Here is an 18687-nt window from a genome sequence, read left to right as displayed (position 1 = left end):
GGTCAGGTGTACCAAAAGAAGATGAGGAAAGCTTTTGACAAGCGGGTGCGACCCCAAAGCTACAAGCCAGGTGATCTGGTACTCAAAAGAATCATTCTCCCTCAAGGCGATCCTCGAGGCAAGTGGACTCCGACGTATGAAGGCCCCTTTGTTGTGCAGAAAGTATTCTCTGGCGGCGCCATGATGCTTGCAACAATGGATGGCGAGAACTTTCCGCACCCTGTGAACGCAGATGTAGTCAAAAAATACTTCGCATAGACCTGATAAAAAAGAAGAAAAAAAGGAAAGAAAAAAAGAAGAAAAGAAAAAAAAAGAGAAAAGAAAATGAATCAGGCAAAAGAATGAAAAAGAAACAAATATACCCGCTAAGTTGAAAACCCGAAAGGGCGGCTTAGGCAAAAAAGGGACAAAAGCGAACGACTACATCTCGCATGCCACCATGGCAATCACTCTTTATACATGTTTAGGGCTCCCGACCGAGGGATAAGCAAGACTCCGTGTTCTTGAGTTTGCACCGGGCAGCTCAAATCCCTAAAGCATGCACAACATCCACTCACTTTGTTTAGGGCTCCCGACCGAGGGATAAGCAAGACTCCGTGTTCTTGAGTTTTGCATCGCTGGCAACTCAAATCCCTAGAGGCGCTCACAAACCCCGTCGGGTCCACAAGTTTGGTGATGTCATATCAATCAGTTGTTAAATCGGGCAGTGATCAATCCTAATGAGTACGGTCTTCCAAAGCAAGGAGATGAGAGCGTCGGAGTTATAAAAGTGATAGCGGGATCGAAACCAATGGATATCCGTTTCACATTGCCATTTCTCTCGTACTCAATAAATGTGTGGTTACCTCTTACTAGGAACTACTTCTGAAAAGTGTTCGCTCTTTTATGAGCATTCTTTTTACGATTAATAAAAATCCTTTTTATCTTAAACAACTGTTTTCTTTTACCGTTTTGTTTGCATAAAACGTCCTAAGTTTGTGTTAAACTTTGTATATGAAAACTGCATTGCTTTTACAATACATGATTAGAAATGAAACCTTTGAATCTACTTCGAAGTTTTGTGTAACTGGGATGGCAGGCTAAGATACCATGCTATATCCTGGGGCATTTGCATTTGTTTGTCTCTCAGGTACATGCTTGCAAGCGCTTCGTATCAGCATATCGGCGGACTTAATCATGAGAGATTCTCACTCCCCAGCCGAGTGTTTCTTAATGAAAGATTCTCACTCCCCAGCTGAGTACTTTCAGATGGGACTTTCCTTGCTCCAGGATTCTCATATCCTCTGTAAAGCACATCTTAATGCATTCTCTATGCTCCAGAAGCCTTATTCCCGACGGAATGCTTTCTCCCCAGTTGAATCATGATGGAATGGTGTCTGATTCCCCAGCTAGCTCTTAATGAGGTTCCTTGCCCGAGTTTCTCGTTCTCCCCAGTAGAGCGTTTTCTCTCCCCAACAGATTGACCTGTTCTCCCCAGGAGAGTCGTCTTGTTCCCCAGTGGAGTTGTCTTAACAAAAGGTTCTTATGCTAAGTCCTTATCCCCAACGGATTCCTCATCTCATCAGTGGATCTTTGTGCAGAAGTATTCATCTTCCCCACCGAGTCTTTCCTCAGCAGAGATTCGCATGCATCCTCAGCAGAATCTGTTTCCTTCAAGGATTTTCCCAGCGGAATGCGTCATACGCAAGCTAGTTGGTCACTCCCCATCAGAGTTGTCTTCATGACTTGCTCTTATCTCCGCATCCCCAGAATGTCGAGACTTTGCTTCTCCAACGAAGTTGCCTAGGTATTCCCCAAGCAGTCATTTGGGATGTTCATATCCCCAAGCAGGATTTATTCCCCAGTTAGAGCTCGCATCCAGATTTGATCGTCTCCAGCAGATTTCTGATCCATCTTTGACAGCTCGCAGTCGTGACCCTTGGTCACTCATCTTGTCCTCCCCGCAGAGTTCCATATTCTCTCTAGGACTTCTTCAGCAATTCAGTGCTCATCCGTTGCCTCCCTAAGCAACGCTCGAATCATGCATCATTTGCATTGCATTCTCAAAGCGTATAACGTCTTCCTTCTCGGAAACATTATTCCATACACATTCATACATGCATCATGCATAAATCATATCATATCTGTTTCTTTCTGCAGGAAAGTTATCCAGATACAAATGCCTCCTAGAGAGCAATATTCGCCTAGTCATTACAGGCGCTTATCCTGATGTTTTGAATCAGAAGAGGATTGTTCTACTTATTTTCTGACACGGCTCAGATCAGTTCAAAGACATTCCTATTCCCGATGCCCCCAGATCGGTGGAAGATATTTGTTCCTATTCCTGATAAATCAGACTTTCAGTTGAAGGAACCGCCTCCGGATCTCCCAAGATCTTCCGAAGGAGCAAGCCCTCTGATACATCAGATCAGTTGGAAATATCTACTCCCTGACGATTTAGTTCGTTCAGAAGAAGAAACTCGTTTGCCCAGTCCTGATGCCTAACCATCAGTTGAGGACGTTTTCTTTACCCGGCGTACACAGTTCGGAAGAAACATCCGTTCCTATCCTAATATCCAGTTTCAGATTAGTTGAAGGAACCGCCTCCGGATCTCCCGTGATCTTCCTAAGGAGCAAGCCACTGATATCATCAGATCAGATGGAGATGTTTGCCTGATCGACTTTGTCTTTCAGATGAAGATTGTCCTACTTATTTTCTGGCATCATGTCCAGATCAGTTTAAAGGCATTCTTTCCCCGGCGTACACAGTTCGGAAGAGATATTGTTCCTATCCTGATTCCCAGTTCAGTTGAAGGAACCGCCTCCGGATCCCCGTGGTCTTACGAAGGAGCTAGCCGCTAATTCCCAGATTAGTAGGAATATCTACCTGATGATTTAATTGCATCAGAAGAGATGTCTGCCCAGATTCCCAGATCAGAGATACTTTTACCCGTTGATGTCCAGATCAACCGGCGTATCTCCTTCGATTCCCAGATCGACTTAAGACATCTATCCCGATGCATGTTCGGAGACATCTGCTACGTCTGATATTCAGATCAGTCGAGATGTTCCTTCTTTTGATGCCCAGATCATTTGAAGTGTTTTCCCCTGCCTGTGGGTGCCCGTTCCTCCTTTTTCACAAGTTGGAGCATATTTATTATCCACATCAATTGAAGTTTTTTCTCCCTGCTTGCGGGGTGGTACATTCCTTCTTATTACGAGATGGAATCTTCTATTGATCAAGAGTGCAAATTTTCGAGTTCATTCTGGTATTCAATCTCCTTCCACCTCAACGGTTCGAAACTTTCGTTTCTCACTCGCCAGGTTCAAGAAGTTTGAATAGGGGCAGCTGTTGCACCCCAAAATTTGCCCTCTTTATTTGAGCTATAAGTTAATAATGACATTTATTTCGTCATTCAAAAATGGATGAAAAATAATAAAGAGTTTTCATGTGTTAAGGAAGTAAAGTGTGAAAAATGGTTTAAAACCGTGAAAGTACGAGAAAATTCATAAATACTATTTGGAAGGTGATACGAGTTAAGTTCCCGCGTTGTCCTCATTGTTTCGACAAAATCTACAACTTTTGTGTTCGGCTCGGGAGCCAATTCTTTAAGTAAGGTCTTCAAATTGGCAAATTACTTGAGGTTTTTGCAGTGAGAAATAGTGCTGAATGTAGGGTTTTGCGCCTCGGAAAATTCATATCTCCTAATCCGCTCGCCGGATTTGCTTGAAAATTTAACTGGAGCTCCGTGGCATCATTACCAAGATTTCATATGTTCGGACCGAAGGCCAATTATGCATGGAAAATTCCCAGAATTTTAAGGATCGTCGTGTTGTTTCGGTAAAAAGTGTGTTTTCGAGCATGTCGCGCCGAGTTCAAAAATTCATAACTTCTTCGATTTTTATCGTATGAAGTCCATTCCGGCGGCATTCTCCCAGAAATTTCGTTAGCTTCGATTCTTCGTCACACATGCCTGTTCAGATTCTGAGCCGAAGATAAGGTTTTATCGAGTTCTTTGAGCGGTACTCACAAAATTTCGCACAGTCGCGCCAGATGAATCGACGTTTCTCGTCATTCAAACAGGCGTAATTTCTTTATCGCTTATCGGATCAAGACGATTCTCGCGGTGACGATTCACGAATTTGGTCATCTTCACAGTGGCATCGGTTTCGTTCCGAAATTTAGAGCCGAACCGAGTTTCCTTAAAAAACGAGCCAAAATAAGAGAATTAAGGGCGTTTTGGACATTTCACTATGTTCGCTATATAAGTCATTTTTCTTCACAAATTCTCATAACTGGACTTCATCCAAAAAGATCAAAAACACTTTCTCTCAATTCTCTCTCAATTCTCTTGAATTAAAACCACAAATTACATAAAAACTTTCATCGATATTCATCAATTTTCTTCAAGATCAAGAACAACATGGATTGAAAATCAAAGTTCCGAGTTCGAAGTTCTTCTCCTCCTCTCTCCCTAGCTTGCGCGCCCCTCTCTCACTCTCCTTGGGATCCGCTTTTCGCTTCGCGTCGTGTTCGCATACGTGTCGTGTTCGTGTTCGCGCGTCGGTTTAGATCTTCATTCGGTAAGCTTTCTAATCATGAATTAAGTGCTTAATTGATGATCATTACATGAATTCAAGTTTAGATATACTTATTGTTCTTGTCTCAATGGATGTGTGATGTGTGATTGATCGATGAATTCGCGTATTGTTAATTGTGTTCATATGAATTGTGGCTAGAATTAATGTTTGTTCCATATAATTGATGCTCGTTGATGATGAATTACGCTATTTGTGTTCGAATCCATGGCTCGTTGGTGATCATGTGTGCAATATTGTTAACATTCATGCGTAAGTCTTGCGACACACTCCAAGTGTTCGTTTAAATGCTTGTGTATAATTTTTGCTTGATAATGGCCTTGTTTGATGCTTAGGTTATGACTTGAGTATAGTTGCTATAATTGATCATCTTCACGTGTGTTAATTCTTGCCGTTGGTGACGTATTGATGTGATTGTTGGTGTTAATACTTGTATCTTGTGTCGCACTCAAGGTGTTTGTGCCAATACATGTGTTTAAATCTTTTGCTTACTATTTGTTTTGGTAAGTGCTTAAATCATTACTTGAGATATTGTCATAGTTTGATTACCATTGTATGTGTTAATTCTCGTCACTTATGTTGCGTTTGCATAATTGTTGGTGATGATGTTTGAGTTGTGGTTTGGCTCTACGCGTCGCACTTTGTTTGGTTTGTGGTTGTTTGGCCTAATTGACGTGGGGATTCATGTCTATCTTTTGCCAATATGTTTCATTTGTGCTTAATCATTGAAATCGATATATGCTTGGTTTTGTTGCTTTGGTGCTTGATGATTGTTCGCTTATTGCTAATAGCATGCCTCACGTTGATACTTGACTCACATATTCTCTTGTGCCATCAATATTTGCCTTGATACCGTGCCTTGTTTCCATGATCGTTTCACTATGTTTTGGTTGCGCTTTGAAGATGTGCATGATGTTTGCAAGTTGGTATTGGTTTAGATTGAGTGGGAATGGCTTCCAAGCCTTTAAAAATGATAAAATTTGGTTTTCCTACAGTGGAACTCGGTTCCCAAATTGGAGGAACCGGTTCCTACTCAATCTAAAGCGCTTTGGTTTTGGGCAGAATGCCCTGGAACCCGGTTCCCAGTTTGGGGGAACCGGTTCCTGCTGTGTTGTGTTGCTTTGGTTTTTGGGCAGAATGCCCTGGAACCCGGTTCCCAGTTTGGGGGAACCGGTTCCTGCTGTGTTCTGCTGGTTCGTGATTTGGGCAGAGTGCCCTGGAACCCGGTTCCCAGTTTGGGGGAACCGGTTCCTGTGTGTGTTTTTGTGCTGGAACCCGGGTTCCCATATAGGGGAACCGGTTCCCTTACTTGTTTTTGGTCCTTTTCTTTTCTAACTTCTTTCTTGCGTAACTTTTCACTCATAGCTTTGTTTTACATGTTCCTTATACCGTTGGAAAGCTTGAGAAGTGTACTATCTAGTTAAATGCTTGTTTCTCATTAATTTGTATTCCATTTATGTTTGATATCTCTTTGAGGTTTTGTGATTCATTTCATATTCATATTATTTGATCGTTTCCTTTCGCTTTATAATAAGAACGCAATTCCGATTGCGATGTTTGTTATCTCTAACTTGTGTGCTAGTGTGCAAGGCGTTTGGACGGTCACCGATTGATACTCATTGCTTGAGTGTTCCGCTTCACTTGCGGAACACGATTATATCTCATTGACTCGTATCGTGTTCTCGACTTGGAGACACGATCTTATCGCTTTATATCTGCTTGTTTGGTTTGCTTGTTACTCTTGCAGGTGTATCGTGATTATGCTCGACATGCGAGTCGACATTTGTGCGCTTTATGGCTAATCGGTGTGCTGACTATTTGCTTTTGCTTTGCTAGCTCGCTCGCGGGATTCTAGTTTCTTCGCTTTGCTTCGCTTTAGTTTACGGATCATCATCCGTTTGGTATTGATTCCGTTTCATTTTATCTTTTCTCGCACTTTATTGCTTTCCGCATCATCCTATAACATGAGAAGTAGGACCTAGACATGCATCTGGCCAAGTCCTCGAAAGAGGCTCTGTTCTTGTTGGTGTGTTTACATTTGTGCTTTGCGGCAGGGAGTCACGGTGTAATAAGTCCTATATGGCACTCCGTTAAGTCCTCATGGAAGGCATGCGGTCAAGGGTTCGTAATCAACCCCCGCCTAGTCTCATCGAGTCTGTTTGGTATGCGCACGCCTCGCGTTGCTCGCTTCCGAACGTGCAAAAGATCTTGTTATCGAGTATGTCAGGAAAAGGGTTCATGTAGCCGGACCCCCGCCTTTCCTATAGCTCGCGTCGCTCGACGTTGATGCTCGGTGTACGCACGCACCGTTTTCCTTTACGATCCGTGACGGCTTGGTTGCTGAGAGGGGTCCGCCCTCTTGTCTATGGCCCGATCATTTTCGCGAGGTCTAATGCTTGGTTGACTTGGGTTGAGCTGCTCCCCTTGGCTATGGAGGGACCGCCTTTCTACCACTCGGTCAGTACCGTTGGTTTATTTGCTTTACGAGCAGATGCTCGTTTGTGTGCTCATTGTTTGCTTCCCTTTTCCCTCGTAGGTTGATAGTTTAGCTTAGACTTGTACCCTTTGTATGATAACATTAGGTAGCAAGCTTTCCCCCTTAGCTTAGGTCTTCCTCATGCATTCTTTAAAACACAAACCACACTCTTTGATTTTCTTTTCTTAAGAGCTTGTTATTTCCGCTCCATTCCCAGCATAAGTCTCCAAAGGTCGAGCAGCGGAGTGTGGATATAACTCGTTCACCTAAAAAACACAAAACAAACAGAAACTAGTTAGCCGAGCTACGGTAGCTCTGATTCTGCAAAACAGATACGTAGGCAGCGGGGTAGGGCCCGTGCGAGCATAATCCTTTCTTTTCCCTACATTCTGCATTCATCTTAGTCCAGATTAGCGTAGATTTGTTACACACCCATAGTTTTAGACACAAGCGTGTATACCATCGAGTACGATGGGCGTGAGGGGTGCTAACACCTTCCCCTCGCGTAACCGACTCCCTTACCCTTTTTCTCTGGTCGTGAGACCGTTGTTTTGTTTTGTGGTTTGCTGGCATTCCCTTCCTTTTCAGGATAAATATGTTAGTGGCGACTCTGTTAATTTTCGCGGTAGCGACACATAGTAACCCACTGTCAAAACAACATCGTCAGGTAGATTGTAATAGCATTCAAGACAAGGCCAGCCGCTAATGATCATCGGCTGAAAAGGCTTTAGGTTATATATCAGATCGTGGTGAACACCTTGGTTGTTCAAGATTGTCCAACTTTTACTGATTTCGTCCCCATGCTTCACCACAAATTCAGGGTCAATTTCTGGATACAACTACAAATACCAGACCATACATCCAACCATGAGGGCTCAAATACAAAGTTAAGCTAACAAATCTTTATAAAATATTATAAACAACCAACATAATTTATGAACCTGCGATGCAACTTTTGCAATTACAAAGTAGTCAATCATTTCTGAATGCTTAAGATCTCCACACAGTTCCATGTTGTATCTTCCTCCAAAAAATCGTGTAGTGTAATTTTTTTCTGCTTGCTTTGACAAATATGTTATGAAGGAGCTTCCATTTATTACTAACTATGTTCACAACTTTAAAATTCTTTCACCTATGCCAACTTTCTCTTTGTTGCTTCTGACATGAGCATGGGTATCTCCTCTTTTGGAGTGTTTTTTCATTTTTTAGCGTTTGTCTGTCTCATAGTGGAGAAAGGAAAAAGGTGGTAGAACTATTGCCTATTCTTTCTCACATGTGTACAGTACTATAATAGACAACACAATTTGGGAACAACTTTTACTTTTACTTTTCGGAATGGGGTCCACCTCAATTATCAACATGTGACATGTTTCTTTTTTATTGTAAACAATATTGTAATAGATTTGGTAGCAACTCTCACGAGGACACTTTTACAACCACCTTTTCTAAGAAATTGGAATTGGGTCCACCTTTTACTATATGTTCCTAAATGAAACAGAATGTGTTGTCACTGTAATATCCAAATTTAATGGGCAGCATTGTGCACAACTTCCATTATTGTTAACATGATTTCTACCCACTTTCTTTATTCAATTACAAGATGTTATATAAGGTTATACCAGAAAATTCTTGCATGCAAGTTGGACATCATTCAATGTATATTACAAGAGATGCCAAATTATTGTACATCCCATAATGAACAGAGTCTGAACTTCAAAAATACTTCTACTACATTGACAAAAATCACATGAACAAACAACCTCAAAGCCAAATTCTATATTGTTCCCTAAAAACTTCCACAGATGCAATTCACAGCATAGAAATTAATGTGTTACCAAAGAAAATGAACTCCAGCCTAACATTACGATAACTAACCAAATCAACACCTAAAACACAAATATTCGCCCATACCAAAACCTGTCCTAACGAGCATTTTACTATATTTTTTTTGCTTATATAAAAAACCATTTAACTTGAACTCACCACCAACATATGCTGCATAATATACTAACAGTCTACTTGCAATTTATAAACCATTACATTGATGATAATGTATCTTAAATAAATAGCATTCATATTGTTGGTCACAAAATAACACTTAATAAGGATACATCAACTTAACTTAAAACACTGTTCACTATATTAACCATCTAATTATGGAATTAGGATCCTTCATGAGTTTTTAACACCAAAATGACATTTTAACATAACAACTCTTCATAACCGAAACCGACTTTCAACGGTTCACCACAGTGACAACCAATCTTGATGAAGGAGGGTCGCGAACGGCAAAGACAACCTTATCTCCTCTTTTGAGTTCCCTCTCATTTGCAAAGTCATACCACCCACGTCCTACATACATCCCAACCTTATTCTTCTTCTCTGTAAAATGCAGTTCACAAGCATAGTGTTTTCCTGTATCAACGTCATGCATTTGTAACACCGTGTCCTCCTTCAACAAATTCATCCCAGCTACTTTCTGAGGAATTTCCTGCAACATGCCACAAATTTGTAACTCAACGAATTAATCTCCCAACTCATTCTTAGTACTACTCAGTATTATTGGTCTAAAATAGCATACTCACCAGCAGATGTTTTCTAACTATTTTTGCACACTTCACTTTCAGTTTCCATACATGGTAGGTTATGCTCTTTCCAACTACTTTTTCTTTGATCTCATCTTCATCTTCCGAACTGCGTAAAAAACATTTACATACACAACAAATTTTTTCAATACTTAAACATATTACACGTATATTATAGATGAAATGTATGTTAACCTATACCTTTCACTGTCTGAGGAAATTGAAATATAAGCTGACCCACTACCTATCAGACCTTTCATTTTCTTCGTAAACCTTTCTTCCTTTGATGAAGCTCCCTTTTCAGTCGCACCGACCTTTGCTTCCTCCACATCAACTACACAGTCAATACATTCTTTTCCTTTTTTGACACTATTCCCATTCCCTACTGAGTGACATGCTTAATTTGTCCTTTTTGAACCAGATGATATAACAGCCCCGTTTCCATGTTCTGATCCCATGTTTTGTTCGCTTTCGACACGCCTATTCTCGACGTACGATTTCATCGCCTTATCGATCTTCATTCTCCTCCATCTTGCCTCGGCCTCGAGTGATTGAAGTGACCTGCATAATTTTTCAGATACTTAACAACCGTATTTTATGCACCAGCTAAGAGGTTCCAAAACTAACAAGAAACACATAAATTTATTAGGCATAGAACGTAAAACAACCAGTGTAATACTCACCTCTCTTGACTTCGACCGAAAAATGGATTCCCGTAACCATTGCTTGACATTTTTCTGCTGCGTGATAAACCCCAAATGTGCACGATTCCACCTGTTACAAAGTTTACAATAGCGGCATCAGAAGACAAAGATGTTACCCTAATTTGACTTAAATATCTTATTAATCATTCTTACTCTGTGACCATTGGATCAATACCATTAAACTAAAGCCCAACTACTGTCTCGGCCCAATAGTGTATTCTTTTTTTTCCCTGCCTTTACAGTGATCAACGAGGTTTAGTGGTTCAAATGTTTTTGTTACATACTATAAAATTATTTTACCTATTGTACATATTACAGCACTAACTATTAACATACTTTAATTCATATGGTTTGCAACATTTACCACGTTTTTCTTTGTTTTTATACAAAAAGTAATTTCTTTTTTTTGTTTTTGGCTTTGCTGCACTTTCTTAACCAACATTATTAAATTTAAATATTTAACCTATGTTATCAACTATAATGCCACCTATATATAATTACTTTATTTTATGGTCATTGAAAAAATTAATTTATTCTTTATTTACCATTCAACAAAATACTTCAATAATATATGGTGAAGTACTCTTCCATTTCATGTTGGTTCATTTGGTCTCTATTAGCTGCCTATACATTTTTCTAAATACTATATAAATTTTACTCAATACAAACCTTATATATTTACCTTATACATTTCATTTAATTCTTAATATAAACTAATCTCTAAAACTTATTTTTAACATATTCTTTCAAAAACACTTTTCCAATGCAATATTCTCTCATGTTTTTAACTTACCAAGATTTCACCACCCTTTAATAACAACTTTTACATTCCTTTCAAATTATTAATGAAAACAAATAATATTACTTAAATAACCACATTCCACATATATATATATATATATATATATATATATATATATATATATATATATATATATATATATATATATATATATATATATATATATATATATATATATATATATATATATATATATATATATATATATATATATATATATATATATATATATATATATATATATATATATATATATATATATATATATATATAGCCAACCAAAAAACATAAACAAAATATAACCAACACAGATATCAACATAAGTTACTTAAAGCACCATATAACATAGTACAAAAATTCCATGTTTAGTTGTCCGGTAGAATATTACAACAACATTAATTATAAAACTCCAAATCACCCCACTTAATACACAACATGCAATAACAGGACACAGCTAACACGCATCACATTCTTAACTGATTCCCACGGCAAACAGAGACAACTATTTCTTCCACTGGAGGGTACCTAATGGTGAATTGCAAAATATCACCTTTCTTGAAGGTTTTGCTTTTGGCAAACTCATACCACCCCCTGCACAGAAACATTTCAGTCTTCCCATCTCTCTTCTTGAGAACACATTTATGGCCCTTATGGTTGTCCCTGTCATACAACATGATGCTGGTCTTGCCTTGCATTTCACACCCAGTGATTACATCAGCAGGTATTTGCTACAATTAATTATACATTGCTCCAGTTAGAAATTGGTGCAGGACGAACTCACAATAACTATCTAAATAATGTCATGCACATTTAGAGTTTTAATATATCACTTACCATAACCTGAGTCCCCATTGTTGCAGGCTTGGTGACCTCCTTGATCCAGTTTTTTTCATTTTCGAACCCAACAAACTCATCATCATGCCTGAATGAAATTGTAGGCATTTAAAACTATTATATATTTAACTATACCCTATTACTATAACATAACAGATTTACACAATCTACGTTTTAATGCCTTATATGATGTATAGAATCAATCAAAACATTTAACTTCTCACTTTGGTTTTGGATTACCTTCTAAATATTTAACATTTAACAGAAATTGATATATCTACCTTGGCTCATCAGTTGAAATAGAAACGTGGTCCTCCTCAGCCTCTCCCATTACTTCTTTTCCTTTCCAGTCAGAGCTCTTTTCTTTCGCACTCCCACTTGGTCCACATTGCTTCTTTATGCTGTTATCAACCTTTTTGCATCCTGTGCCGACAGTCCCTTCCCTACAACAACAACACACAAATTGAACCAGTCATCCTAATTATTTCACATTAGGCATATTATTATTATACTTTTTATTTGTAACTACCTAATTGTTACTCTAAGTTATACCTTTCTTCAACTGTTGTACTTTGTCCTTCCTTACTCATTTGCCTCTTCTTACACATATCAATGACCTGACCATGCTGTTCTTCCCTACATCCAAAAGAACATCGAAAATATCTTCTATCATAACATTTTTACAATTGTCACAGCACTTTTACCCTTATAGATTACCTACTTAATGTAATATTTTTACTTAGATACGTCCAACACTTACATTACTTCATCTACACTATTACATGACTATAATAAGTATCACCTCGAATCATAGTTTCTAAGTAACATATATAGTGTAAAGGTTTTACCTCTCAGAGTCGGAAGATAATACAATTACATTACATTCGGCCTCTCTTCGGGACTTCCTTTTCCTGCCACCAGAACCAAAAACAACCTCATCTACACCAATTCCTGCACCTTTTCCAGAATGGGCGGATTGCCATCCTGCCTTCCATTTTATTGAAGTAATTCGTTTGTCGAGAATTCCCATTACACGCCTAAAGTGACTCTCGCGTTTCCAGAAGCATCCCACCCACTTCCTTCGGTTGACTCTCTCCCAACCTCTCCTCCATTTACCTACTACACTTATCAGCTCCAAGACCCGGCGAATCTCAATCTCCCTCCTCAGCCTTTCCCAGCTGTCCTCCAGTCGAAGTTGTTCTATGGTTCTGATATTCCAACAAGACATGGAAACATTAAAACGACAAAGATCACCATTGGACTCATAACAACATAAACCCATGAAAGCTGCTTCCGCATAACTAATACAATATCAGAAAAATATGAATACATGCAACTAACCGTTGGGGGACGTCATATGGTCCTGAATCCGTCATTGCACCGCGAATAACGATCGTTGCTCCGACGACTGACTTTTCCTCACCGTCCAGAAACCCTAACTCTTCGGGAAAATATGTAACTCAATTTCTGCCTCCAAACCTTATATGTGCTTCTGGTGCATCTATATGTCTTGGGCCCTTAACTACTATATTTAGCCTAATGTCTTTGTGCTGGCCCATTTTAGGTAGTACAATTTTTGTCCTTTTTAACAAAAACAAACATTCTTCTAACTATTAATTGGAAAATTTTGTCTTTAGTACTTTCTTATGTCAGCTATATTTTATTTTAAACTCTATTATTGTATTTTTTATATCCCATTTTGGATTTCAATTTTTTCCCATTTTTTGACATATAGGTCCCACTAATTTGGACTACAATAACATTATAAATTTTTATTCTCTCTCTTTAAATATTTAAAACACAATATTTAAATATCTTATTAATCATCCTTCCTTTGTGCCCATTGGATCAATATCATGAAACATCAGCCCAACTCTTTTCTTAGCCCAATTTTGCACTGTATTTTTTTCCGTCCATTCAACTCATCATATATAGTAATTTTGTCAATCATATTATTAAATTATTGTTTCAACTTCTAATATTTTTTATAATTCTTATTCTTCCTAACCTAAATGCTCCATCCAACAGCGGTACCCGTGCGTAGGCACGGGTATGTTACTAGTTTACTTAAACTCGAAGAGTGAAAATAAAGTAAATCAATAAAATATCGATAAAATTCCCATTTTCAATAAATTTTATAGACTCGACTTAGCTCATGAGAAGTTTTCCTAATTCATTCATATTTAATACAAAAATTACAAAGATATCGTCAAGGTAAACGCATCGAATAGACTCATTGTGTACAAAACTCATATGTCTGACATGAAAAATTCAAGAATCAAGAGCACAATGAAGAGCCAGGTTTCAGCACATTTACTTGGGAGTGAATACTTGAATCACCTCAAGTGAAGCTGAGATGATAAAAATTGTGGAAATATTTGATGTGCTTGAACGCAGGTTCAAATCCGTAATACATCTATTCTCCGCACTTAGTGTGTTTGAGTCTCGCAGGCTCTTTTAACCTACGTCCGAAGATTCATCCCAAAGTCCGTGTAAAAAATCATCTCGAAATTCAGTAAGATGAACTGAATCCATGTATCGGTAGACACTAGAAGCCATTTGTCGTGGTTATAAGACTACAGGGCCCCGCATCAGTACAAAAATCTAACATGCTTTGTCTCTAATTTGGTCAATTCAGGGTTGGCAAGCTACAATTATGACCCTGAATAATCCAGAGAGTTTGAGACAACTAATACATGATGATTTCTACATTATTGTACAGATACAAGAATCTGAATCTCCATCGTCTTCTGAGTCACTGACTTCACTGCAGATACATATGGAAGATCAAATGTGAGAAAATTATGATATTATCTCAATCAATAAAGCATATAAGGTTTATTGTTATACTCAACTACATTTTGTTACATTAAAGTTGTATTACAATAATATCATTCATTCTTAACTTGCATAAAAAATCATACAAGTGTTGATAATACGGTTTGGAAGTGGTCGTTCATCGGAGAAATTACGCACCCAATTTATAGTTTTTATGAGTTTAGCAAAGATCATTTGTTTTTCCTCTCATAACTCTATTTGGTTTGTAATTTCTTCTTTTGGCAGGGTTTTTTGTTGTGCCCGTCTTACCGTGTAAACAGGTTTCTACAACCCTTAGTTCTTGTATTAATTCCATATTGCTTACACACACAAAAAATAACAAAGGATAAAATAAAGACATTGTTTTTATATAAGTTTTAGCATATGTTTGGATCCACTTTGGCAGTCCATTTTGGCATCCCAATGCATAGTTCACCGTGATTTTCTAAAGCTCCAAATACTAGCTTTTGCTAGACGTGTGTTTCTTACTATTTCAAACGCGGAAACAAACAGGCTGTTAACTTGTTTTCGTAAGCTATTATGAAGTGCTTATGGACATGTCATAAGCTTAATTCAATAAGCTCTCTCTGACAGTATAACAAGTGCTTATGATAGTAGATAAACTCGAACAAGTCCAAACGAAAAACCTTTCTCTTCCTCAAATCTAAACAAACAAACCAGAAGTTGAAACTATTTTACAAAAAGAAAAAGAAAAGTAGAAGTTTTCTCTTCCCATTCAGTATGTTGGAAATTTTCAGCAGCAACAGAAAAGTCGAAAAGCCAAATGAGAAAACAGTTAAAAAGTGAAGAAGAAAAAAGGACAAAAAATATATAAAATTAAGACCAAGTGCTAACTGATAAACAATCTTCAAATGTCATGTAAAATATTAACATAATACAGAACAATGACCTAAGCTCTATCAGTTCCTTATTTCTACTTCAACTTGGCTTTTCAAATATAGACTTGAAAGCTAAATTATGTTATTCTAGTCCTGATATCACCATGAATACAATTAAGTTCAGACCTAATGAACATAAATCAAAGTTTCCCAAGATTTCATCGACTTATTTCTTTTTTGTCCAAAACAAATCACCTTAGCATAATCATGGTTTTAAATTGCAGTGGCAGTCACAATATAACGAATTTTGAAGTCTCTGCAACTACATCACAACCATGGTTTTAAATTGTGTCCGTAACCACAATTGCGATTGCAATATTGCTGGTGTGGTAGCCTCTGTAACCGCATCGGACCGCAATTGCGGTGTGAATTAGAACCATGCATCCGACGCCATTAGAAATCACATAAGACCATTTCATCCATATTTCTCAAGTATTTTCATCAAAACTTACCATTTCAGAACCCAAAAACTCAATTTCTTATGTAATGAAAAATTGTAATATAAGTCTTTTTTAATGGTATTTTTAAATACCTCCCAATTAAAATTTCTGCTGCAACGGCCGCAATGGACATCACAGCAACACACTGAACGCAATTACAATATCCGCAACTGCAATTTAAAACACAACCACAATTGCAATTTCGACAATTTTACTGCAACATAAACTTTCGCAGCATAATTGCAACCGCAATTTAAAACAAGAGCATGACAATTCAAAAACAGATCATACAAAACATGCTGTAAACTAGAGGGAAATACAAAAGAAAAGAAGAAGAAGAAGAAGAAGAAGAAGAAGAAGAAAGTCAAATTACTAGTGCATCATAAGTGTTCAAGAATTAACCAAATGGACATTGAAATTATAAAATTGGAAACAAGTTACTATAAAAGGAAAACCAAATCAACTAATGCAAAACACAACAATTCACTAATTCAGATTACTGTCATACATAAACAAACCAAAAACATATAACAACAAGAGTTACCTTGGTTCATATTCCAACACCTCAGCAAGCTTATTACCATTCTTATCATTCCACTGCACTTTCCTTCTTGTCTTATCACAGTTCCGTGACATTCCACCTCTCCTAGGAGGCAACAAAGAATGAGAATCACTATCATCTTCACCATTCACATGATCTTCAACCTTCTCATCATCCATAACACAACTCACCACAGGTTTATCAATCATATAGCTTTTACCATCTTTAACAACCTTTGAATCCGTGGTATCCATCAACAACCACATACACGTAAACACAGAAAAACAAAAAAAATTGAACCCAGATGAATTCAGAGGAATCTGAGGATTTGGAAGAAACCCATTAGACCCAATTGAGTAGAAATTGTGTTTCAACTTTAGAATTTAGTGAAAGATCAAAACTTTGGAGTGGAGGAACGGAACCCAAGAAAGAGGTCAACGCGTTTGTTAAAAGGACGGAGGTATCAAGTATCAAGTCACGGAGAGAACAGTGGAAATGGAAAGAAAAGAAACAAATAAGAAGAAATTGTTACAAGAGAATCTCAGTTTCAGAAATAGAAAATTAAAATTTTATTAAGAAAAAAGAGAAATTTTGCGTTTTGCAAATGACAACGCAACAGGTTATTTTAATTTTAATTTTAATAATGATAATCTAAAATTCTCTACACGTAACATATTAGAAAGAAAAGAAAAAAAAACTAATTGCAAAATGTTAGGTTTAAATAATTGATTTAATGCTCAGTTGAGATTAGGGATGGCAAACCGGCATCCCCGTATTGTTTAGGTCCGTCCTGTAAAAGTGGTAGGGCGAACATAATTAAGGCTGAGGACTTAAAACTTTGTCGTGTCTCACAAAAAAGTGCGGGCTAAACTCGCGGACAGTATAGCTTTTAGGCTTAAAAATGTTAAAATTTATGTTAATTTACGTGCCCACAAAAGCTCGAATAAAAAACAAGACGGAACAGTCATATTAAATGGTGAGGACTTAAAACCTTGACCTGTTTTGTCACCCCTATTTGATTTGAGATAGGTTTTGTCAAATTTAAGATGTTTAAAATAAATTATTAAAAATTTGAAAGTTTAAGTTTGCTACGCACTCTATCATAAATTTATTTTTGGGTTTTGATTTGATCTTTTCATTGATTTATTAACTAACTTAAAATTCTATTTTATTTAAATATTTGTCAATAAGCAATTGACAAATTAAAATTTAATTTATCAATTATTTATTTGCATTCACTTAATAGTATAAATGATGTGACACTATTTGTTTAAGAGATCTTATAAAAATAACTTATGACATTGCTAATAAACTGTTTTTTGAAATATTAAGTTGTATTTTTTGTATTTTAATTCAAAGTATAAACATAATAAATTTATAAAAGCTCGTGACTTAATTTTTTTAACTAAATAAACTTATAAAAATAACTTAGACCTTAAAAGTCTGGCCTAGTCAGGTTAACACAATTCAGTTGATAGTTTTGTAGGGACATCAGATGTAAGGACGCGGGTTCGAACCCACAACATTCTACTTGTTCATATTTAAATAGTAAATTTCAGTCGCTAAGTTATTTGTTCAAAAAAAAAAAAGTTTCCCTTTCGATACCCATTCATAAGCAAAAAAATACTTATTTTTCTTGTTATAAATTATTTTTAAAAAATCACCTTTATTTGATTTGACCATTTTATTCAATAAAATTCATTTTTTTAAATAAAATTAAATACAAATTATATTTAATTTGATTTATCTCTCATTTTTTTCATAAACAACAATAAATCAAAATTGTTTTTACATGTTCCTATAAAACATATTTCAAAACATCAAAACAACAAATAATTTTTTTTTAAAGTAAATATTAGAATAAAAATATTTAATAATTGTGTTTTATTAACCTTATAAATCAAAACATCAAATCTATATAATTAATACATGTAAGTTTATAAATTTAATTAGAATACACCGACTTAATACATGTAATTTTATGAATTTAATTAGAATACACGGAAAGTTT

At 36.8% G+C, this 18687-nt stretch overlaps 1 protein-coding gene across 1 annotated transcript; it reads right to left on the bottom strand.

Moving 5' to 3' along the window:
- Nucleotides 1-14071: 14071 nt before the first annotated feature.
- LOC131625820 (uncharacterized) lies at nucleotides 14072-17261 on the bottom strand. The gene is made up of 2 exons (XM_058896650.1): nucleotides 16680-17261; nucleotides 14072-14746 (listed from the first exon to the last, which is right to left on the bottom strand). The coding sequence occupies exons 1-2, from the start codon at nucleotides 16940-16942 to the stop codon at nucleotides 14686-14688; spliced, it is 324 nt and encodes a 107-aa protein (XP_058752633.1). The 5' UTR covers nucleotides 16943-17261; the 3' UTR covers nucleotides 14072-14685.
- Between the last annotated feature and the right edge of the window lie 1426 nt (nucleotides 17262-18687).

The sequence above is a fragment of the Vicia villosa genome, unplaced genomic scaffold (assembly GCF_029867415.1).
Source record: "Vicia villosa cultivar HV-30 ecotype Madison, WI unplaced genomic scaffold, Vvil1.0 ctg.000244F_1_1_2_unsc, whole genome shotgun sequence".
Taxonomy (NCBI): Eukaryota; Viridiplantae; Streptophyta; class Magnoliopsida; order Fabales; family Fabaceae; genus Vicia; species Vicia villosa.
This window is presented reverse-complemented; position numbering and strand designations above follow the sequence as displayed.